Here is a 24237-nt window from a genome sequence, read left to right on the forward strand (position 1 = left end):
CGCGAAGTTTGGCGAACGTAGCCGGTGGCCGCGTCTTCAATACAAAAATTTTAGGTTGTCTGCCGTCGCACACGTGCTGAAATATCGGAAATTCGGTGACACGAATATTGATTAGAATTACATTATTCGCTAGCAAAGGATATCTAAAAATATAAGATCTACAGTGAAATATTGTGTAGGATACCTCCGTTCTCAAAAAAATGTAAGTATATCCTCAGTGGACATATCCAAGGGGCGGGGCAGAAAAAATACGAAAAAACCGTAGCCACGTGTCATTTATAGGGAAAATTCCACCCCAAAAATAAATTACTTTGCTTATTCATCACATTCACGATTTGTTTATTTTGTTATACTCGAAAAATACACCAAATACGACCGAGTCAAATGGTCTATTTGCTTATATTTTTGACAGTTGATTTGCGGTTTGTGGGGATTCCAGCTAGTGGGTCCAAATATTGACCGGTTGAATTCAACAAATACTATGTCGTACAATAATATTTTCTTTCTATCGTGTTTATTACATCTCGATCATCCGTTTTACTTAGGACCCCATTATATTCGACTAGCTTAGATCGTACATTTTTGTGCTAGACGTTTTAAGATTTTCAGGTTATGTGTGTTCCATTTTTTGACTGCGTAAAATATATCGCTCTTCCGTTGTTTTTGTTTTTTATTTTATTTCATCCGTCTTCTCACAAAAATATTTCGTAAGAAATCGGAATAATACCACTAAATATCATAATTTTGTATGGATTCACCGTTCAATGGCTTCTTAAGAAGCGTAGATTTTTAACCATAATATTGCAATGTGGTGATAAATCGAACTGTCATATAAATAAGAAGGTATTTATTTAGATTTCTCAAATTTCTAAAAATAATTTTGCTAATCATAAAGCCATACATATTTACTAGAAAGTATACGATGGAATTTTTAACATAATGATCAGTATGTGTATTGTACAATATTGATTTATTTTCTTAGTGTATATTTTTTATTTATTTGAAATATGAGGGTAACAGGTAATGTCCTGTGAACATCCTGCCCGCCTCCGTAGTGTAATGGTCAGCACGCTCGGCTACCGTTTTGGAGGTCCCGGGTTCGGTTCCCAGGGGGGGTAAAATAAATATAAGTGATTTTTTTCACTGTAATATTTATTCAATATTACCCTTGTCTGGTACCTGAAGCGGAGGGCTGATCACCTTTCCTTCATGTGTAAACTATCAAGATAACACGCGTCCATATGAAGCAGTGCCCTATGCACCATTAAGGTGCGGATAAGGGTTTTATTATATTTCTCATAAGTGTTTTTAGGCAACCATGTCTATGATGGTCCATGAAAGAAATGGTAATCTGTTTAAGTTTTTTCTTAAATTTCAATATTATTATGATTCGCATTAACGCGAGTGCAAAGGTCCAATTTTTTAACTATTGGGCGATGAAACTAGAAGTCCTATACTCATGAGCAATATTTAACGACTCCGGTTCATCCCGTGGCCTGATCATCTCATTTCACTAAGATTATATAGACCGAACTGTGCAATTGTAGATTTATATGAAATGCATTGATTATCCTTGAAGAGTTATTGCCAGAAAACTCTCAAAAATCAGAGGTTTGCAACTTGGCTCCTCCCAATACAAAGAATTTTTAAGCATATAGCATTGCACTCAGGGCTCGGAATAGGGTCTCCACAATTGGGCACCAATACAGTTAGAAATTATAATAAATGTAAATCATTCTTTCAATTGCCTTACGAATGTATTTCTTACGGTGATAATATAATGTTACTTGTCAATTTTAAGAGGTGTAAATTTTCTTGCGTTACTTGCGCCTGTATGGTAATCCCTCACTTCTTTTTCAATTTGAATATAGAACTCATTGGTCACACTGTTCGATAAAATCAACAGGTGCCTATAATTATTTGTTTTTACAAAATCAACAAGTAATGGTTACACTGGGCTCATGTTTTGCAATGATACCAACTTCTAAAGCAAGGTGGTGGGAAAGGTGTTCATAAAATGATGACAATTTTTAAAGGACTTTCAACATTGTTCTAATAATATTAATGACTGAATTTGGTATTGTTTGTTGTAGAATGGTTTCTCCAGCCGTTAATGGAAGCAAGGCCACGGAGGCCTTCCCTTCTGGAAACTACACATTGGTAGGATGGGACATGGATACTACAGGAAGAAGACTCATAGATGAGGTAAATACATGTCTCATTTACTTACATTCTGAATCCATAGACAACTTTCAAAGAGACACAAAGTGAGGTCATTTATGTACTCTCAAATCCGGCATTAACTGGTAGAAAACTGGGTACGCTCGTAACATTTTAAATGTAATTTTTTATGAATAATTAGGCAAATTGTAAGAGAAAAAAAATAACTAAAAATTATCTTTGTTTCCCTGTAAAAACCTAAAAACATTTAGATAATGTCTGAAAGATTGATTCCCAAACTATCACTCAAAAATTTTCTTACAACAAAATACAAATATTAATATTAAAATTGTAATAAATGTTAACAATGAACACATTGTTTTGGGGAAAACGCTTAAAAGCGTCTTTTTTATGCTGTTGGTAGAGAGCGGGAGACACTTACAAGCGTTTTGTTTGATTACTTTTGGTAGAGCGGGAAAGATGCCAAAAAACGTTGTACAGATTGGAATTGAGTTTGCGGTTACTTGTGATTAGTATACTGAGGTTCGGATGGTGGACGTGAGTATAATTAGAGTCAGGGTTGATTAATAAACTGCCCGACAACAATGTGTTCAACGCTATTCCCACCTTGTGAAAAGATCCTGTAGCGCATAAGATACCTTCTTCAAAAGATTAATCAATATTCACTTACATATAGACATCATTCAACACTCTGTGTATCACCTCTTTTTGTGAAGATGCCAACGTCGGGGCGGACATTTCAAATGTGGGAGGTGATTCAGAAGGATAATATGAAGGCAAATGAAATGCCAAAGTCACATCAATATCTGCCTCAGACAAGTTGAATCTAAAGTCCTGCGAATCACCATTCGGTTCTGTAGATTGAAACCAACCCCTCTATTAAAATTGCACTATAATATGTGTTAATACCCGTGGGTATAGGTATGCGATTGTCTGTATTTTTTTTTTTAAAAGAGGAATATTTGTGTTTTTATTATTTACACAAATATTTCAATTTTATACTATTTCTGTGAGCCTAAAGCGTCTCATTATTAGAAATAGGCATCAAATTGTGGTAGAGTGGCTTCGAACCGAGAAACTCTGACTTAAGAGTCCGCGACACTAACCACGGTACCACAACCCGATACCCCAATAATTGAAATATTATTAATAAAGAATGTATTGTTTCAGATATGTCATATTGGGGCTTACGCTCCAGATGCACAGTTCTCCCAGTACATAATGCCCCACGGGAACCTCAATCCAGGAGCCAGACGTAGACACAATATCCGGGTGGTCACTATCGGCCGCTACAGGATGCTAAAAGACAATGTCGCTAATAAGGTAAAACCTCAATTATAACCATATTTAACACACTATGGGTGCTTGCCCACTACCCGGAATTCCGTGTAATTTTACTGTCCGGCACGTCATTTAGCGTTTTAAAACGACAATTGGCTTGGATTGGCATGTGCTTTTGTCCATATTTTTTCGGATTGGTGCTCTTGATCGGTACGTGAACACATTGCGCGTAAATTCGATCACGCTAAACTGTCGTAGTCGCTATCATTTTTCAAAACCGGACGGTCAAATTCCGGGTAGTAGGCAATCGCTATGGATGGAAGAGGCATTTCTACCCATTCGGTAGATTGATGCTTAATGACGGGAAGGGTATTTTTACCTTCTGCACCGGGCTCTTTTCAAATATCAGAAAATAAGGAATTACATTTTTAATATTTTTATATGAATATTACGTACCAATCTCTTTGTTAAGGTCTAAATTATATGTACATAATTATCAAATTTCGTCGCCAGCAGTCTGCAGTCATAAAAAAAAACACCTCTACGAAATATGTTAATAGCAACATGTCCGCTAATGTTCAATCCAAGACTTGTCATGTAAACAGATGATCTTCATGCGTCATGTCAGGTCCCCCAACATCACTTGACAGCTTACCTGTCTAGGTTAGCTCTAAATAGTTCCCCAACTGTTCCGATCCCCATCCAATCTCGTATATTCCGGAGCCAGGAGATCTGCCTTATGGCCATACCTCGTCGATCCTCTATTTCCCCTTTTATGAATAGGTGCAATAGCTCATACTTCTCTCCTCTAAGCACATGCATCCAAATAGGGCACCTGCCGGATTTTTATATCAGTCAGCAACTGTTTTTCTACTCTTGCTCTTTGGAGCATATTTGCATTACTGATCAAATTAACTACATTTGGAATGCCTGCGACCAGTTCATAGTGCTGATCTTAAGGGTCCATGATTCAACTCTGTATGAAAGCACTAAGATAATGATTAAGCACACCGAATTCTTGAATGTAAACTGTTCAGGAGTCGAAACAACCACTGTGCATGTTTGAGATGTATGGATGTGGAAGAGTTAAAGCATGTCTGTGGAGATAAGAGTAGTTTTTCGTAATCTAAACTGCATACACCTGCTGGAAAGAGGTTTGGAGTTTTTACTGTCCTGTCTCTTCACCAGGACAACTACTGTACCACATGCTAATAACGCTTTTCACATCATAGATGTTCATTCTCAACAATGTTAGTTAATCTCTATAATTGTTATAATAAAGTGGGTACAGATTTATATTGGATGTTTCAGGTATTGAAAACTAAATCAGAAATATCTGCCCTGGTAGAGTTTCTAGAATGGTTAGAAACCTTGAAGGCGGATTCGGATGGGATTATCCTAATTATCCACGAACCAAGAAAAGTCACCTCACCAATGCTATTGGAAGCACTACGCAGGTATGTTTATCTTTTTTCATGCACCGCTGTCATGTTCTCTGAGACTTTTTTTCATGTAGGAGTCGCTTGTATAGACATAATAATAAATAATAAAACCCTTATCCGCACCCCAATGGTGCATTGGGCACTGCTTCATATAAACGCAGTGTTATCTCGATCGTTTACACATGAAGGGAAGGTGATCAGCCCTCTGCTTCAGGTACCAGTCCAGGGTAATATTGAATAAATATTACAGTGAAAAAATCACTTATATTTATTTGACCCCCCTGGGAATCGAACCCGGGACCTCCCAGAACGGTAGCCAAGCGTGCTGACCATTACACTACGGAGGCGGACATTATATAGACATACATCACGATAGCTTATTTATATTTAGAAAGATCATTATAATGACTTGCAAATTGGGCACATTTTTAATATAGATATGTCAACTAGAACATTTTAGCTTATACAAAAATACCCCTCTCCCTCCCTTGCATTCTCCCAAGTCGGGCTGTGTCCCGAAGTTCAGCCGAAAACGACAGATTGTCAACAGTGGACGTCCTGGACTATGGAAACCTGATGACTTGCATCAAGGCAAGCTTTAAGGCTCTCAGTATGCATGCGAAGTATATGATCTTTCCAACTGCATTGCCCTTTCTTGACGATATTTGTAACCATGAGTTTTTACGTCCTACTCCTTAATTCCTCATTCCTCACGAAGTCAAACCACCGCATGCCTGAAATTCGTCGCAATATTAATTTATTCCAGTCTTACCAACAACAAAAAAACTACGTTTATAACAAAATCCTCAGGTCGAAGATACTTTCATAGAATTTTTTTTATATGTACACATGAGGGTAGGCAGATGTGCGAAATGGGACATTTTTAAGATTCAAAATGAGACCTTTATAACCACATCGTTTTAAATAAATTGTTTAACAGCTAAAAATGTTTGAAATGTTGTTAAATAAGTGTCAAAAAAAATCATATATGATCTTTCAGTTCAAAATTATTTTTGTAGTATTTCTAGTATTTTTTTTTTGCAAACATAACATTGCATTTTGACATCGCAAAATAAGTGGAGATTTCATGACTTTTTTCCACAATCTCTTTCCAAATATATTATTAATTTGACCTCAGATAACCTGAAGCCACTTAATAAGGACTAAAATGGATTTTGAATGATAAGATTTATTTATATGTATATGTTTAATAAATTCACTAAACAACAATTATCACTTGATTGCTTGATTGTTAAGAATCCCCGAATATATTTTTCTTGATTGTTTATCAGATGATAAAAATATATGAGTGACAAAGTAAAATTTGCACGGCTATTTTGATGGACTATCTACTTTCCAATCTGATAACTATTTTTTTCGCTAGTACTATTATTTTTTAAATAAAATTTTACATAAATGTTGTTCAGAGTACTGGATGTAATTTTTTTTTATTTGCAGATGTATTTTTTAAGCTAATTTTATATAGAAATGTGCTGCTCATATTTAGTCTTAATCTATCAAATTATTCATATACTACATACATATTTTGATAATGAAATCAAAACTTTATCAGCTGTTCAATTCAATTCAAGTAATTGTAAAAAAAAATAACTAAAAATTTTAATGTCAAATATTAAAATAGTACATTTTAACTCACTTAATTTTTTTTGTGAAAATAAATATTTTTACTGTTTTAATGTATCTAAAAAACAACCATCAGGCGTAATATATCAGCTGACTATGAAATGACAGATCATGGATGCGTCTAATAGAACTTTGTTATCAATATTAATATTATTTATTGTATAATATTAGACACTGGATTATTCACCCTACGGATGAGATGTTTTCTTTCATATAAAGGGAAGAATGATACATGTTTCATATCAAGTCAGTCACCACATTGTTGTCCAGCTGTGTTTCTATCAAACCCGACCCTAATTAGTATACTAATCAGGGTGGTATACTAATCACAAGCAACCGCAAACCCAATTCCGATTTGTACAATATTTTTGGCGTCTCGCTGTGTACCAAAAGTAAGCAAATAGAATGCTTATAAGTGTCTCCCTCTCTTTACCAACAGTATGTTAAAGCGTTTTACCTCAAACAATGTGTTGACACATTTGGAACGGGTGTTTTTTATACTGCGCACTGCTGGTGACGGGATTTGATAATTATGTATACATAGTTAAGACCTTAACATTCATATATAAACATTGGATAATTCATTCTTTTCTGACTTTGAAATGAGGCCGGCGCAGAATGTAAAAATACACTTCCCGTCATCAATCAACCGAACGCATAGAAAAACATGTGTTTACAATGACTGTTTGAAATATTACATAAACTATACAAAATGCGTTTATTGACAGGCGCCGTGGCGTAGTTGGGTAGACTTTTGACTGCAAAACTGGCGTTGTGGCTTTGATTCCCGCTAAGTGCGAAATAAATTCAAGAAAGATTGATTTTCAATTGGTCTGGGTGTTTGTGATGTATTTTTCACATTTACCTTCCCTATCCTTACTATCCTACCTGCAGACAAGCCTCTAATAGAGGCATTGCGGGTTATTCCTTTAAAATGAAAAAATGTAGTTTTAAATCACATTTTTTTGCAACGTCATCAGACCAGACTGAGTTAAGACTATACCAGGGGTCAGCGATCTCTTGGACCAAAAGAGCGAGTATTTTTTGCACAAAAATATGTATATTTGCTATCAAACGCGCCTTTTATTGGTATATTGAACAAGATAGTGGTTTGAAACTAGCGTGGTTTTTCAATGGTTGTTTTCTTTTCAATGTTTACATTTTTAACAAGAGAAAGGTTTTATGAGGGCTCATATGTGCTTAAACGGCACCATCCCTCCTTACCCAACCAAATTGAAAACTGAAGGTGGAGACTGATCGGAGCATTTCGTCGTAATGTAACACGTTACGATGCGAGCATTCAGGCAGTCAGTACACCGAGCCGAGCGCTCCATCCATAGTCTCGGATGCTCGATGACGCTCGCCGCGAGCGATGTTACGACGTTATGTTATGACGAAATGCTCCGGTCAGTCTCCACCTTAAAATGCACAGAATAATAAAATAAAAAAATCAATATTTCTGTAAAAAATATGTTTTTGAGTTTGAGAAAATGTGTCCTGATCGGTGTATTATACATAAATAACTATTTCTTAATGCAAGTTGCCGTTCTGTGCGCAGATACAACCTAATGGACCGCTTCAAGTCTGTGGTGGTGGGGTTCTGCGACGGGCAGGCTCTGGCCGCCGACAAGTGCCTCGCGACGGTGAAGTCCTTCAGCCTGCGCGTGCTCGCCCGCGTGCTGCTGGACGCCGACTGGGCCCTGGACAGCGCCATCGAGCGCGCCACCGCCGCCTTCAAGGTCGCCTACCACCTCTCGCAGGGTGAGAAACTTGACAATGCTATGCAATGTGCCAAAAATTAAAAAGTCTTTTGAATTTATTTATTATAACTGCAGACAGTTGGTAGAATTCCATATTGAATTGTTAAGTAATATATCCAAAATAAAACACGGTTTTTGTTGGATTGAATTCTACATTTATTTATGTATATTTTAATACGTGACGCGTTTCGTCTTCTTAGGACATTATCAAACACTGACCAGTGTTTATTAAAATATACATAAATAAATGTAGAATTCAATCAAACAAAAACCGTGTTTTATTTTGGATATATTACCCAACAAATCTTTCGAATGTTTGAGTAGCGTTCACTTGACCTTCCCAGAGGGGAGCCCGGTGACATGTATTTACTACAACTCGACTTAAAATGAGAATATCAATCTTCTTCATTGGTCTCAATCCTGCAGATTGGTCTGTAGCAACAGATGACATCTCTTTCGCCATTCTCGCCTATTTTCGGAAGTCCTCTTCAGCTCCTCATACGTCGAGCAGCCCATGTCTTCAATATAATATATAATAGATATATGATCAGAATTTTTGTGTTGCTCCATAGTATAATTTTGTATTACATGAAAGTATTATAAAGTTATTCATTTGCAACGATGGAAATAAATAATTTGTGAAAAAATCAGGGATTAAATTACCAATACACAAACGTTTCTGTGTGTGCTCGCATGGCGTGCTTTGTGAACCTAAACGTGCATGTCGTAACATGTTTACTGCGTCAGTAGTGCGCAGATCGTCTTACGTAGCGGTCGTGACGCTAAATATTAGAGTGAAAAATCACTTATATATATTTGACCCCCCCTGGGAATCGAACCCGGGACCTCCAGAACGGTAGCCGAGCGTGCTGACCATTACGCCACTACGGAGGCGGACATAGTTACATTTTAATTATAAAATGGAAAATCACAAAGTTAGTGCTTCGAATATAAATTATATTATTTATATGTAATAGTCGGCAGACACATTTGTGCCATGTCACACACGTGTGTGCTAGCCACGATCAAAGGGTCAAGTTGTCAACTGGTTATATGTATACTCGGTCCAAACTTGTTTTTTTTTTAAACAACGTGTTCGTTTGCAGGTGAACAGCAAGACCTAGTTGCTGGTAAGGGAGATGGTAACGCGGCCACCAACAAGAACATGTGTGACATTGTCAGCCAGTTTACCGTCTCTATAGAAAAGGAACTATCCGAGTTATCAGAACTCAAGTGTCTACTCGACAGGCAAAACACATTCAGGTACATTATGCTTTACATTTAACAAACTAACTAACTAACTTACCATCACGCCGCTTCTCCGCAGGGGTAGGCAGAGAGAATAGAGCGCCACACCACTCTGTCCTTGCAAACATTCTTCGCCTCTTCCACGTTCATGCATCTCCTCATACATACCCGCCGATTGTTACGACTCCTAACCTGACCACTTTCAAGTATTTGGCATACCCGATCGTGCCATGTTTTTCTCGGTCTTCCTCTGCTTCTTTTCCCGCTAACATTCGCCTCATAAATTTGTTTTACCGTTCTTTCCTCACTCATTCGTTCTACATGTCCAAACCATCTCAACACACCTTTCTTAATTTTATCGATAATGCTTATCTCAGCTTTACATTTATTCATTTCAAATTCTACTATGTGTTCCAGAAATATGAGGCCATCTAGTAATTTAATTTTGTTAAAAAATGCAACCCGAATAATCAATAATAATGCTTCAATATTCAATATATTGTCCGCCTCCGTAGTGTAATGGTCAGCACGCTCGGCTACCGTTCTGGAGGTCCCGGGTTCGATTCCCAGGGGGGTCAAACAAATGTGATTTTTTCACTGTTATATTTATTCAATATTACCCTGGACTGGTACCTGAAGCGGAGGGTTGATCACCTTTCCTTCATGTGTTGACGATTAAGATAACACTGCGTTTATATGACGCAGTGTCCTATGCACCACTGAGGTGCGAATAAGGGTTTGAAGAAGAAGAATTTTTCTAGTTTAAATGGCCAATAGGTGAAAATTCTCAATGATGTTTGTTTCCAGGCCCGTATTTGGTCCGCTGCTGATTCGCACTTCGCGGGATGAGCGTCTCCGTGCGGCCACCCTCCGCCGCCTCCTCGCCGAGGCGGACCTGGACTACTCTCGCCTCAAGGCCGTCTGGGAAGAGAACAAACTCACAGGTGAGCCCAAACGTTCTCATTACCCTCATGATTTTAATATAGGAAACCGTCAATATCTTGTTCTTGCAAACACATTCAAAATATTGGATAAAAAAAAATTAATATGAATAAAAAAGTGATATGAATAATAAGTACATATTATCAAATGAAAATTATTTATATTTGTGAAGATCTCTGACTTTCAACCTTTTGACTTTTGAATTTCAACCATATGTGTTGTCTATGAAGTTTATTATTAATAAAATAACTAGAAGTGCGAAAAAAAAACAGTACCATATTTTTTACTAACGCTTAAAAGCGTCATTTACATATTATTGGTAGACAGCAGAAGATGCCAAGAAACATTGTACAGATCAGAATTGGGTTTGCTATTATTTGTGATTAGTATACTGAGGATCGGGTGGCAGACTGTCCAGTATAATTAGGGTTGGAGTTGATAAAATAACCATCCGACAATATGTTAAGGAATAAATAATGTATAAATTATTTTTTTAAATGTGTCAAAAGTCTACGTAATCGGAAAACATGTATGGACATAAAGGAACCTAGAAGTGTAAATCAGGACAGAAGAGTGGCGTTTTATCCTCTCTCCCTATCCCTACAGGGAAATGGCGTGAATGTAGTACGGCTGTCCGAACTTAAAACACAGTAAGGGACATTTTTTTTGCATTTTTGGACTAAGTAGAATCTACTTAGTCCAAAAATGCAAAAAAAAACAACTACAAAAAAATTGTCCCTTACTTTGTTTTGAGTTTGGACAGCCGAGTAGTAGTAGTAGTAAATTATTAAACTATTTTTATTTTGAATGGTGAGAATGCAGAGATAAATTGTGTCGCTTGTTTCAAAAATTATTTCTATGATTCCCCATCATAAACCTTGCTATCTCTATAACGATGGCTTATATGTGATTCGCTAATGTCCATGGTGGGAACTTAGGTAAACGCCGTTAATAATTTTTCAAATTATTGACATGAAGATATGCGCATGTGATGATGCTATTATGTAAAGTGCTGTTATTCATGGACAGAAATGGCGCAGTAAGTCGTGAAATAAGATTTTTATGAATACCAAGAGGAGAAAGAAATCCTTACTATGTACAGTTTATTAAATCTGATATTCCTGCCAAGTAAAAATACCCTTTACCTAAAAATTCCCATTAAAATTCTCAATGCACTTATTTTGTTAAAGTATTTATTTCATAGAACAAGTATTATGTAATTGTCCATCCCTTCTCAGAACTGAGACGTTTAAAATGAGAAATAGTTCAGGTTTAGAAACTAAAACCAGGTTACTCAATATCTAATTTTAATTTGTAACTTGTGTCAAGCGAAGTATCATTAGAGAGGACCTTAAAAGGATCAATCCTTTAGTTAAAAACACACATGGATGTTAAAAAGTCATACTCTCTTATCTATTTCACAGTGCATCATAGTCAGGTTTTGACATTTGTGTTGTCTTGCAGGATTGGAAGAGGAGCTGTCATGTCTGAGTGTTTCCGCTAAGGAAGACCAGGTGAAGGAACTGGTAGAAATACTGGACTGCCACTTCGACCCGGCCAAGGAGGCCAAGGGACCCAAAGTGAGGCCCGCAAGACCTAAAAATGCCAGGGTAAGCATTTCAATCCAATCCGTTGAATAATAAGTGTCATGTCTGTCAATGCTTCTAAATATAAAATGTCTGTCAGTCTGCAACTAACAAGAGTTGGCTGTAAACCTTTTCCATACAGTGCTAATAACTTCCGCATGCAACCCTGATATGTATTTTATACACCATATGGAAATATGATTTAAAAACGGGAAAAATGTGAATATTCCCAAATGTTGCTTTTATTGACCTTATTTGAAGTTGAAATGTATCAATTTTGTACATATAACATTACTGTGGTAAGTATCTGAAAACGAGAAAAAAATACATTGCAGGCATCCGCCATAGCTGGCGTAGCGGCACAACCACCCTGAAGGACGACATGCACGCTACTAAAAGGATATTGGTGGTTTGAAGAAGAATTGAGTTATTTATAATAAAAATCCCTCAAACACATCATCCAGTCTTCTTTTTCTTCCTGGCTACATCCCAACTTATCGTCTTTGTAGACTGCTGGGGTCAGCTCTCCTCGTCCTCAGATTGTAGGTCCTTCTGTCATGGACAACGTCACCTAGGCCATGTCTTTGAACCATGCCCTCTCTTTGCAGCATCCATGAATTATTTGGTCTTCCTCTAGATATCTTGCGAGGAAGATCCATTGCTATTGCCTGGTTTACGACATCCTCGGGTTCTCTGCGTCCTATATGCCCATACCATCTCAATTGTCTTTCCTCTACCTTCCTATTTATGTCTGTTACGCCCAGACTACCACGAATGCGTGAACTCATTATTTTGTCTCTAAGGGACTCTCCCGCTGACCATCTAAGCATTCGCATTTCAGCATATTCTAGTTGCCTAGAGAAGGTGCTATACATACATTGTCCAGCATTCGGAACCATTTTCCCTTTAATTTGGATGGCATTCAACATCCAGTATTTGTGTAATATCGTTTCGTTACATTTATAGTTTTACACATGCACATGTAACTTTTTTTAATTTTTTTAGGTTAAAGGCTCCAAGGAGACGTTGGGCTCTTAAAGAGTTTGGGAGTCGCCGATGTTTAGTAATCAAGTATATTTTATTCAACAGAATGGTACGGATGAGAAAGGAAACAGAAACGCAGAGACGGGAGACCAGAACGCTGAAGATAGCGGAACCACCACACCAGACACAATGAGTTCGGGCTCCCCGGCCAAACCGAAACTGTCTCAAGATGCAGGTATTTATAAAAATTAAATTAAAAATCGTTTTTAATTTTAAGTTTTAGTTGTTAAATATGTACCACTATTTCTTAAAATGTAATGTGACACGTGGTTTGTGTTTCCACGTGTCTTATGATTTTTTTTTTCATAATAATTTATTGATTTTAAAAAAAATTCTAAATACAGTAGACGCTCTCTTACCCGGGCTTGATGGGATCGACCCAGGGCTGGATAGCAAAAAAGCCTGTTAAAGAGAAGATAGTGAAAAACACTCAATGAAGAAAAAAAACAATTTTTTCAAAACACTAAACAGAACTTTTATTCTGTATTAAACTATATGAAACTCACATTAAAATTTCACAAACTAAAAAATATGTATAGGAAATGGCCACACCTCCCTCCAAAAAAAATTTTAAAGTAGGCCTACAATGGATTAAAAAATTATGTTATTTTTTGTTGCTTCTTGTGTTGAATCGACTTTTTAAAAGCGTAGTCATGCCATTTTTTTATGAACATTAATCTGCTGCAGTAAAATCCTTCTGCTGAATGTACATTGCCTCCGTCTGTAGAGCATCTTGTCTACGTATATTTTGGACGCGAGGTAGTCCTAAAAGAACCGGTTAAAGCGGCGCCAGTTAAGAGAGCGTCTACTGTACCCTCCTTTGCCTGCACAATGCCTAAAATTTAATGTTATTAATTTTTAATAAATAAAATTTTGATAATTGGAAACTAAAGAATGTCTTTAATGACATAATACCAGATGAATAAATAATATTGCCACTCTAAATAACGAAAAAGCAATTTGTTTAGAGTGATATTTTATTAATGGACCATTGTTTCCAGGTTTGTCAGACAGCCAATCAAATACCAACCACACTCTGGCCACAGCCACAAACTGAGAAGTGCCAACATCACCAGCCATTATATGATCGAACCAGTGTGTGGGAATCAATTCCACTACTATCTTGTCAAATGTTAAATGTTTTTATTGCAGCTTAAGTAATTAACCTTTTTTTTAAATAGTTTTTTCCAGACACAAATGTACCATAGTTTATTTTATCATTAAAGCTTTAGATTCTATTGTCTACCGTTACGCCGTATATCTGTAATAATGCTTAATATATTTTCATTGGAATACAATCGAAGCTTTTTAATTTGTCCTTGGAGTATAGGAAATGTTTTATGTTTTCGGCAATATTCGATGTGACTCGTAACATTTCCAATTTTGATGTTTTATAATTTTCATAATGTCGGAAGACTGGGAATGCCTTTCGTTTTATTTTAAAATGACTTAAGTTTGTTTCAAGTGCCTTAGAGATCCGAGGTTTCTTAATTTGTAAGTTAATGTGCATTACTATGCGTACTTATTCACCTTAAAAACGGTATTTGATGTTTCCATCGACCGCATCGGTGCAATTTATTTTAAATAAACCATTTTACAATATACACTTCATATATTTATTGAGTTTTAACACTCTTCGCATATTTTACCACAGTTAAATATTAATATTTTACCCCGGCCTTAAGCGTTCATTTGACTTTTGAATTACTTTTATCTGATTCAATTTTTATGTCGGCTTCGGTGGAATTCTTTTAAGTGCAGTCACAAAATATTTTAAAATATATTATTACAAGACACCAATTATCCAAAGCTTCCTTTTGCATAGTACAGAAATGATTAAGTTTTAGGAATTGAAGCAAATATGAAAAAAGCAATACTAGTTTGTAAAATGCAATAATTTTTTACTTTCTCGGTACCTATGTATCGATGACACTATTTGGAAGCTATTGCTTGAAGTATTTTTACTATATTAAACATGTGTATTTGATAAGAATGGACCGTTTATCTAAGATGGTAATTGGGGCACTCGAGATGGTGCCATTTTCGTCATGTGATTATTCTAATCATTAATTATGGTAGTAAAAAAAAATAATAAAGATTTTTGTACTTTTCATATTATATTAATCTTTTAAAACTTTGGCTAACGAATAGGTTTTTTTGTATGAAATAAAATAGAAATAATCTTTGTATATTATTTTGTGTAATCTGCATAATTTTACTGATTGTACCTTTAACTTTACCTCTAATTTAGTTAGTTGTAATGTGAACTGTACATATATTTAATTTCATATTATGTTCAGATCTCTAATAAAAACATAAGATTAAATCTCTTCTTTTTATTTCCACTGCAAATTTATAAATAGAGCATGTGTGATGTTGCTAGACAGCATACAAGGATATAAATACTCTTCAACCAAACTTATATGCGAAACAAGAAAAATCTAGCCTTGTCAATTAAAAAATCTGACCTTGTTAATTAGTTGACCACTATTGGCATTTTTACCAAGTTAACGTTTCTTTTAATTCTATTTTTACCACCATAGATCAGTTTTTCCAAGTGTAACCAATATTTTCCCAACACATTGTGAAAATTCTCTTCTATATTGTGACGATTTCTATAAATATCACTCAAACTTATCTTCATACTAACATATCGTAGTCGTACAGGAGAAAGTGACCAACTAACAAAACGAAAAATGTTCAGGAGGGTCGTTTAACCGTTTTTGCACTTTTGTCATAGATTAAAAACAAAGAAATAGTGTATTCAGGATTGTGATTATTTTTGTGTGAAAAGAAACATTTATTAATATTGAAATGAGGAAATAATATTTTAGAAAATTTACATCCTCAAGTTTTTAAAAATACTTAAAGCAGTTGGTCACTTTATCCACGCATTTATCTAGGAAAAAATGCAGATAATCACTTTTAATTCTTAGAATTAGATTGGAAAAATTTGTGACAGGTATAAAATTTTAATTCAAAGCATTTTATTTTATTAATTAACATTAAGAATCTTTTTTTTGGAAAATAAACTAGGTCGGTACATGACATATTTTTTTTATACAAGTAAAGTACATTTTATTCTGCCTCAGATTCAGAATCTAAGTTCGGTTCTGGTACTCTGTCTTCTTTATAATTGACAGAAAGTGATCTGTACCACCCATGATATTCTCGCGTAGTTGCTCCAGTATCACACAGTTTTAGCAAATCTCTCTTCTTTTTCTTAATTATACTTAGTTCTTTGTATAAACAATTTAATGGAGGAAGAATTACTGGAAATCCTCATCCAAATACTGACAGGATTTTAAAATCTTTGTTTTACGAATACTTATACAATATAATTTTTCCTGGTCTAGTTTGCTTATATCGCAAGCATTTAATTTGCAGCCATGAAAGATATTCATTATCTTCATTTTTTATTCGGTTTTTCATCATGTTATTGGCAAGTGATTGGCAATTAATTAATATGTATTATATGGATCACTCTTTCTTGATTTTACATATTTCCACCAATAATTTACCTCTACAGGCCATTTTACTTCGAATTTATTGAGTCACTTTATTAGGAAAAAATTAAATGTCAACATTTCATGCAGAACATCATAGCGTTGAAAATTGTTACTAGCAAAAACGTCCAACTGTCACTTGGTCACTTTTGCTTGGCAAGAAAATAAACACCAATGCAGATAGTCATTTTTATCAAGTCAATATTTTATACTTCCAAGTTTAAAATCGCTTTTGGATTTTTTCGAAATCAACATTAAGCTAGTAAGACGTCAAATAGTCAATCACGTTTTTGTAAAAAATGCACTTGGTCATTTTTCCCTGTATGAGGACGATATATGAAAAAGATTCTAGATGATCACAGTCCTCGTCTAGAATGGTATGGTTTCTATGGATTTTACCATACAAAATAAAATATGTCAGCGCTGTAGTGGTTATCATTAGTAATCCGGGATTCGATATCTGGGAGGTCCAAACAAATATTTGTGATTTTTTTCACTCTAATGACTCAGAACTAACAACACACTGGTCGGGTCGACCAAAATCTCATGTGATAAACATTTTGTGCAGTTGTAAGTTTGTGAATAGTGCTATGGTGGTGATGGGTAGTATTGTTTGCATGCTGTTGTAGTGATTGTCCTGACGAAGAGACGGGTACGTCTTGAAACCGGTAGACACAAAAATCTCGGTGGGTATTACAGTAGAATCGCGATATAACGAAATCCAAGGGACCAAAAAATATTAATTCGTAATAACGAATTCCCACATATAACGAATTTTTAAAAAATCATACTTAGTATGTATATGTTGCACGCCGTTGCAAAAAATGTTGCGCGGCTTTTCAAAAAGATCGCAAGTTCTGCAAACAAAGGAGGAAGGGGGCCATAGGGAACTGAAAACCTACATATTTTCACTTGTTTTCTTATTAACCTTACGGTGATAAAAGTGCCGCGGGAATCGATGATTATGTATTTTGTACACAATATGAGAATGTGATTTTAAAACCGGAAAAACGTAAATATTCCTAGTTGCTTTTACTGGCCATATTTAAATTTGAAATATAACAATTTTGTAATGTTGGGTCTGGTAAATATGTATCTGAAAATGAGAATAATAACATCAAATATAATAATAATAATATCACAAGTAGCCGCCAAAGCCAAGAACGAGAACGGCTTGCGCGCTACTGACGGCCAGTGTTGTCAGACGTCAAAGAGTAGTTTTCGATATTGAGATTGCGAAATTACGAGACGGTGAAAAAAAAATTTTTTCCAAAATTTACGCGATGAATTTTTTTCGCCGTCGCTAAAAATTTCCTAAAATCCGTTAAAATTCCGTTATAATCCTTCAAATTCCGTTTGATCTCTTTATTCCTTCAAAATCCGTATAAAACGGACAAATTCGTATTTGTCCAAATTTGTCCGTCGTATTTAATATTCCTAGTTGCTTTTATTGGCCATATTTAAAGTTGAAATAAAACAATTTTGTAATGTTGGGTCTGGTAAATGTTATTCATAATGTCATTCATTTGCAGCGACGGAAATAAATAATTTGTAAAAAAATCGGGAATCAAATCCTAACATAAAATCGTAAAAATACACAAACGTTTCTGTGTTTGCGCGTGTGGCGTGCTTTGTAAGTATGCGTGCATGTCGTACGTCGTAACACGTTACTCCGCTAGTCCAATAGTGTGCAGATTGTCTTACCCGACACTACGCCCCACTTAGGGCGCTTGTCCACTACCCGAAATTCCGTGTAATTTTACTGTCCGGCACGTCAGTTAGCGTTTTAAAATGACGATTGGCTTGTGCTTTTGTCCATCTTTCTTCGGATCGGAGCTCTTGATCGGTGCGTGAACACGTTGCGCGTAAATTCGATCGTAAAATCGTCGTTTTAAAACGCAAACTGACGTGCCGGACGGACGGTAAAATTATTCCGTGTAGTGGACAAATGCCCTTACGATGTAGATAAAAGACGGATGCAATTTGAGGATTATTATTGTCAACAGAATCATTTCATTGAGATAAAAAGATGGATTGTAATTTGAGAATTATTATTGTCTACCATTGAGATAAGCAGGTGGACTGATTATGGGAGAGAATATACTTGAGAATTTTTATGGCCTACAGAAATAATTTCATTGAAATAAGAAGAGAGATTATAACTACGTCGCCTACTTTCAAAATCCGCCAGATCCATATAAGTCGATTTTACAAAAAAAAAATCCAAATTCTCCGGATAACATTTATGTTTCAAAGATTTGTCTATCTTTATATAAAATATTATAAAATAGAGAATTTTCCCATTTTTTTGGAAAGTTTTTCAGTACTCAAAAAAAAACACGAGACACAAATCGATAATGACGTCATCTTAACTTTTGACCTATCTCCGCTCTCTGATTGACCGATATGGGTCAGAAGGCAAGTTTCATGAATATATCGGAATTTGAAATACAACGTTGTTTTTAAGTATTTTTAGCGGGGTTTTCAAGTATTTAAAATTTTTGAACAATAAAACCCACAACTGGCATTCCGATAGAGTATTTATTTTAAAATTTTATAAAATTGGATCTAGCGGATTTTGAAAGTAGGCGACACAACTAAAGAATTATTATTGCTAAAGTAAATCATTTCACTGACTCATTGACTCTAATTACTAATTACTCAAGCTGATGGGATATTGTATTGAATTACTTTTAAAAATCGCCATAAAACCATCCGCATATGGTGCGGCGGCGCGCGCAGCTTTGAAATATTTTTATCTTAACATTTTTTTTTTCGGCGCGGCGCCGCGGCGACGCGGCTTTGAAATATTTTTATCATAACATTTTTTATTTGTTATAAATTTACTTAAATGTATTGGCATTTTTTCGTACGGGACAAAAGTGATTTTGTTATACATAATAACGGGATTTCGTTATATAAATGCATTTTTGTATGAAAAATTAGTTTTAGGGAATAAATTTGGTTTTTTTTTTCGATATACGTCATTTTTCGATATATCGCGATTACTTATATCGCGATTCTACTGTAATTCAATATTACTATCATTTTTGTAAACTTAAAACATGGCAAGATCAGGTATGCCAAATACTTGAAAGAGTCAGGTTAGGAGTCGAAATAATCTGCAGGTATGTATGAGGAGATGGATGAACGTGGAAGAGGCGAAGAATGTTTGCAAAGACAGAGTGGTGTGGCGTTCTATTCTCTCTGCCTACCCCTGAGGTAAGCGGCGTGATGGTTAGTTAATTAGTTATATAAAAGTAAAAAGGACTAACCACAAAGTAAGTGCTTTAAATATTAATAATATTGAGAATAAGATAACACTGCTTATATACGGTACAGTGCCCTTTGCATCATTGGGTGCGGATAAGAGTTAGAAGAGTATATTTTTTTCCAAAGGATAGTTTTAAGGGAAGAACAAGTCTTTTTTAAATTTGTGCAAAATTTTAACAAATTTTGTTAGTTTATTTCAATACAAAATATTCTAGATCTAATATTTAATAATTCTAAATAAAAATTCTTTATAATATATATCATATGTCCGCCTCCGTAGTGTAATGGTCAGCGCGCTCGGCTACCGTTCTGGAGGTCCCGGGTTCGATTCCCAGAGGGGTCAAATAAATATAAGTGTTTTTTTCACTGTAATATTTATTCAATATTGCCCTGGACTGGTACCTGAAGCGGAGGGCCGATCACCTTTCCTTCATGTATAAACGATCAAGATAACTCTGCGTTTATATGACGCAGTGCCCTATGCACCATTGGGGTGCGGATAAGGGTTTATTATTATTTTTATTTTTTTATATATATAAACAGGCATACAAAAAATATACAATTGCTAGTGTGTGATTTCTTGTAAGATTATATTCAGGATTCTTCGGCGATGCATTTTTCAACTAATTCACTCAAATTTGGGTTTTCCAGTGCGGCAGCTATTCTTTCCTTGTCGTTTATTTGTTTGTTGACTAAAAATAAATAAGAATATATATTTATTATCCTGAGAGTTTCTTTGAAGATTCAAGAGTTATTTTTCATATTATTTTGACATGTCAAAAAATTATTTGAAAAATAACTCCTATGATTGGAGATAATCCAGATTTGTGAACAAGTATTTGGACACACTTAAAATGTTGTAAATAAAAATATATAAGCAGGGTACAAATAATAAAGAAAAAAAATTTTAAAGAGAAATATTTTTTTTTACACAAATATTTCAATTTCATACTATTTCTGTGAGCCTAAGCGGCTCATTATTAGAAATAGGTATCAAATTGTGGTAGAGTGGGTTCAAACCGAGAAGCTGATTTAAGAATCCATGACATTAACCACGAGACCACAACCCGACACGAAAAATAAAAAAACAAATACATCATTCTGAGGGGTTAAATCCAGTGAATAAGTAAGATCAGTAAAATTAAAATATTTTGTTATATATAAAATTAAATACAGGTTTGGTCAGCTGTAAAGCGGAAGATATGAAGTTATTTTATTTTATAATTAAATGTAACTTTGTTTTAAAATCACCGTAAATTTTTTATTATAACTTAATTATAATGTCCACCCATTTCGAAGCTAACCGCTTCTTTATCAAGAGTGATTAACACTAAATAGTCTAATACTAAACAGTCTTGATAAAGAAGTATTAGCTTCAAAACCGGTAGACATTATAGTTAAGTTATGATAAACTATTTATAGTGATTTTAAAACAAAGTTACATTTTAATTATAAAAATGGAAAATCACAAAGTTAGTGCTTGAAATATAGATTATAATTTTATTTTATTTTATTGTAAGTTATTCTTACTTTCTTCTTCAGTTGTGTGTGCTCCCTTTTTTATATAGATGTCCAATTTGATCAAATGGGGTAAGGATCTTTCAACCTTCACTCGAATACAAAGTCCTATTAGAGTAGCGAGAGAGCAATGTGGAACAGTTGGATTGAATTCTATTCTTATTACTTGAACATTATCTGCCGTCGGTGGCTTTATGAATATGCCGTCGATATAAACTACACTTAGATCTTCTAACGTTGCAGGTTTCTCTGGATCTCGAATCGTGCGCAAGAAATCTGTAAAATGATAAAACAAAATATTATTTCATATATCGCTCACTCCTTTCAACAACGTCATATCGCTCACTCCTTTCAAGAACGTCACAAATCAAAAAAATCGTCTTTTCAGGAGAATGTTTTTAAAGTTTAAAAATATGACACAATGAATTAAAAATAAATATCAAGCCACTTATTGAACTTTTTACTGTGCAACACATCTTTTTAGGTAAAACCTGAAGGTTTTTTCTCCATTTAAAAAATATTAAATAATATTTTAAAAAATAATTAAACAATACCTTTTCTTCAAAATGCAAAAACAACATTTTCTGCCCTGTAGCGGGTAAATATTTAGTTAAAAATATGCCGCTTTTGCTGGGATATAGTACATTTCCTGGGCATTCCGAAAACATGCACAACTGATAATTGACAATTTTTGATTTATGACGTTCTTGAAAGGAGTGAGCGACATATAAATAAAAAAAAATAATAAAAAGCTTCTTTACATCTCACCAATAGATGTCTCTAGTGAAGTTCTAGTGATTCATGAACAAGGTTTCTAAATTGGTTCATATATATAGAACTTCCAAGAATTTGAGTGGTGTGGTTGTCAATAGTGGGTAGAATTGGTGAATGTTACACGTGTGTAAAGTGATCACTTAAACCAGCCTATGACGGTCGTAAGCCCCGTAAATGCCCAGACTTCCATATTCTTCTTCATCTTTGATGAGATGTCAAAAAATAATGTATCAAAAATCATCAATTTTCGGTTGTGCATGTTTTCAGAATGCTAACCACTTCTTTATCAAGACTGATTAATCAGTCTCGATAAAGAAGCGGTTAGCTTTGAAACCGGTAGACATTATGATTAAGTTATAATGAAATATTTATAGTGATTTTAAAACAAAGTTACATTTTAATTATAAAATGGAAAATCACAAAGTTAGTGCTTCAAATATAAATTATATTATTTATATGTAATAGTCGGCAGACACATTTGTGCCATGTCACACACATCGCTCACTCCTTTCAACAACGTCATATTTCAAAAATCGTCAATTTTCGGTTGTGCATGTTTTCGGATGCCCAGAAAATGTAAAATATCCCAGCAAAAGCGGCATATTTTTAACTTAATATTTATCCGCTACAGGGCAGAAAGTATTGTCTTTGCATTTTGAAGAAAAGGTATTGTTTAATTATATTTTAAATATATTAAATATTTTTCAAATGGAGAAAAAACGTTCAGGTTTTGCCTAAAAAGATCTGTTGCACAGAAGAAAGTTCAATAAGTGGCTTGATATTTATTTTTAATACATTTCATTACATTTTCAAACTTTAAAAACGACGTCCTGAAAAATCAAGTTTTTTGATATATGACGTTGTTGAAAGGAGTGAGCGATATGTATTTTATTAATATTTCAAAAACTCAAGTAGTAAAAAACAAGTGATCTCATTTGCAATTTTGATGGCCCCTACGTAAAGTACTCTATCTGCAAATCTGTTGCTTTACAGGAGAGAGCTTAGAAGATTTTTTCAGCGTATTTTTTTAAATTTATAACGGTTATCTGAAATTCTAAACTAGTATTATAGATTAACAAACACGATAAAATAATGTATTAAATCGTTTTAAAACTTTATGCTTTGTCAAAATTAAGTAGTTAGCGTTTTAGGAGTTCATTTCGAAAATTCAATGTAAATAGCGTCTTATACGCCTGAAAACTAGGCGTAATTTATTTTATATTTTTTTGTTTGTTTATATTTGTAGATAACGGTCAGTTGATAATGTACACCAAATATCTCAAAAATGTTAGAGCACTTTATGTAGGGCACTTGTCTTACCACAAGTAAATGCCAAAACAATCAATAAAACATTTTTTTATTTAAAATTCTCATTCTTATTTTAATAACCAGACACTGGATTCTTCATCCTATGAATGAAATATATATATAATAGATCTATCAACTTGAGATTAAGCACCTATCGTTTTTAAACAGAAGGAGATGGAAGTCTAAGTATCGTAGTGCATATGACTATATATAGCTAGCATTTGGCTGGCTTGTGTAACGTTCACCATTCTGCCCATTATTCAACATCCATATTGCCTCAATCCTTGGAAATTGTAGAATATTGTACAATAGTAAAAAAATCAAAGAAAGAATTGAAACATAAAAACTAAAAGGATGGTTTGAATGACATAACATACATGCTAAATGACACGGGAACTAAAAAAAGACGTAAATAAACTATTTTAATGCAGAATGAATCTCAAATTATATTGTTAGGCCAACATCACGATTAATATTTTAATCATAGTAGTCTCACCGTAAATTGTTTCTTTCAAGTCATTAGAATCTTTATAACCAAGATCTGTTATGGTCCCGGACTTTTCCATTTTAGCCTTGGATGAATCGACTGCGCATTTTCTTGGCACATCTAAAGACAACTTTCTGAAAAACGAAAGCATAATGAACAAAGTTCAAGTATACTGAATTAATCAAAACATTATTTTCACTTGGATAAAACGTCAAATGACGTTACACTCCGAGAGTCATAGAT

At 34.6% G+C, this 24237-nt stretch overlaps 2 protein-coding genes across 3 annotated transcripts; one reads left to right on the top strand and one right to left on the bottom strand.

The window, feature by feature from the left end:
* Window positions 1-32: 32 nt before the first annotated feature.
* LOC148303306 (maternal protein exuperantia-like) lies at window positions 33-15454 on the top strand. Of its 2 annotated transcripts, none has more exons than XM_088270152.1 (10): window positions 33-202; window positions 2094-2205; window positions 3352-3504; window positions 4774-4919; window positions 8107-8309; window positions 9415-9571; window positions 10364-10500; window positions 11963-12108; window positions 13174-13303; window positions 14130-15454. In XM_088270152.1, the coding sequence occupies exons 2-10, from the start codon at window positions 2095-2097 to the stop codon at window positions 14183-14185; spliced, it is 1239 nt and encodes a 412-aa protein (XP_088126278.1). In that variant the 5' UTR covers window positions 33-202; window position 2094; the 3' UTR covers window positions 14186-15454. The 2 variants fall into 2 exon arrangements, with proteins under 2 accessions (XP_088126278.1, XP_088126279.1); XM_088270153.1 differs by lacking the exon at window positions 33-202 and adding an exon at window positions 590-843.
* A 4604-nt stretch (window positions 15455-20058) lies between these two features.
* Window positions 20059-24233, bottom strand: LOC148303307 (MIP18 family protein galla-1-like). Its single transcript, XM_088270166.1, has 3 exons — window positions 24004-24233; window positions 21438-21701; window positions 20059-20599 (listed from the first exon to the last, which is right to left on the bottom strand). Exons 1-3 carry the CDS (start codon window positions 24143-24145, stop codon window positions 20502-20504), a joined length of 504 nt encoding a protein of 167 aa, XP_088126292.1. The 5' UTR covers window positions 24146-24233; the 3' UTR covers window positions 20059-20501.
* Between the last annotated feature and the right edge of the window lie 4 nt (window positions 24234-24237).

The sequence above is a fragment of the Brachycentrus maculatus genome, unplaced genomic scaffold (genome assembly GCF_059751285.1).
Source record: "Brachycentrus maculatus isolate JH-2025_06_01 unplaced genomic scaffold, ASM5975128v1 h1tg000373l, whole genome shotgun sequence".
NCBI lineage: Eukaryota > Metazoa > Arthropoda > Insecta > Trichoptera > Brachycentridae > Brachycentrus > Brachycentrus maculatus.

What these genes read in the sequence shown, in the direction of transcription:
- LOC148303306 (XM_088270152.1), top strand. Translation starts at nt 2,095, where the DNA reads ATGGTTTCTCCAGCCGTTAATGGAAGCAAGGCCACGGAGGCCTTCCCT. An exon ending in GAAGAAGACTCATAGATGAG is followed by an intron (nt 2,206 to 3,351) that starts GTAAATACATGT and finishes GTATTGTTTCAG; the next exon opens with ATATGTCATATTGGGGCTTA. An exon ending in GACAGGCAAAACACATTCAG is followed by an intron (nt 9,572 to 10,363) that starts GTACATTATGCT and finishes GTTTGTTTCCAG; the next exon opens with GCCCGTATTTGGTCCGCTGC.
- LOC148303307 (XM_088270166.1), bottom strand. Translation starts at nt 24,145, where the DNA reads ATGCTTTCGTTTTTCAGAAAGTTGTCTTTAGATGTGCCAAGAAAATGC. An exon ending in CTTGAAAGAAACAATTTACG is followed by an intron (nt 21,702 to 24,003) that starts GTGAGACTACTA and finishes ATCATTTTACAG; the next exon opens with ATTTCTTGCGCACGATTCGA. An exon ending in ACACACAACTGAAGAAGAAA is followed by an intron (nt 20,600 to 21,437) that starts GTAAGAATAACT and finishes ATTTATTTTTAG; the next exon opens with TCAACAAACAAATAAACGAC.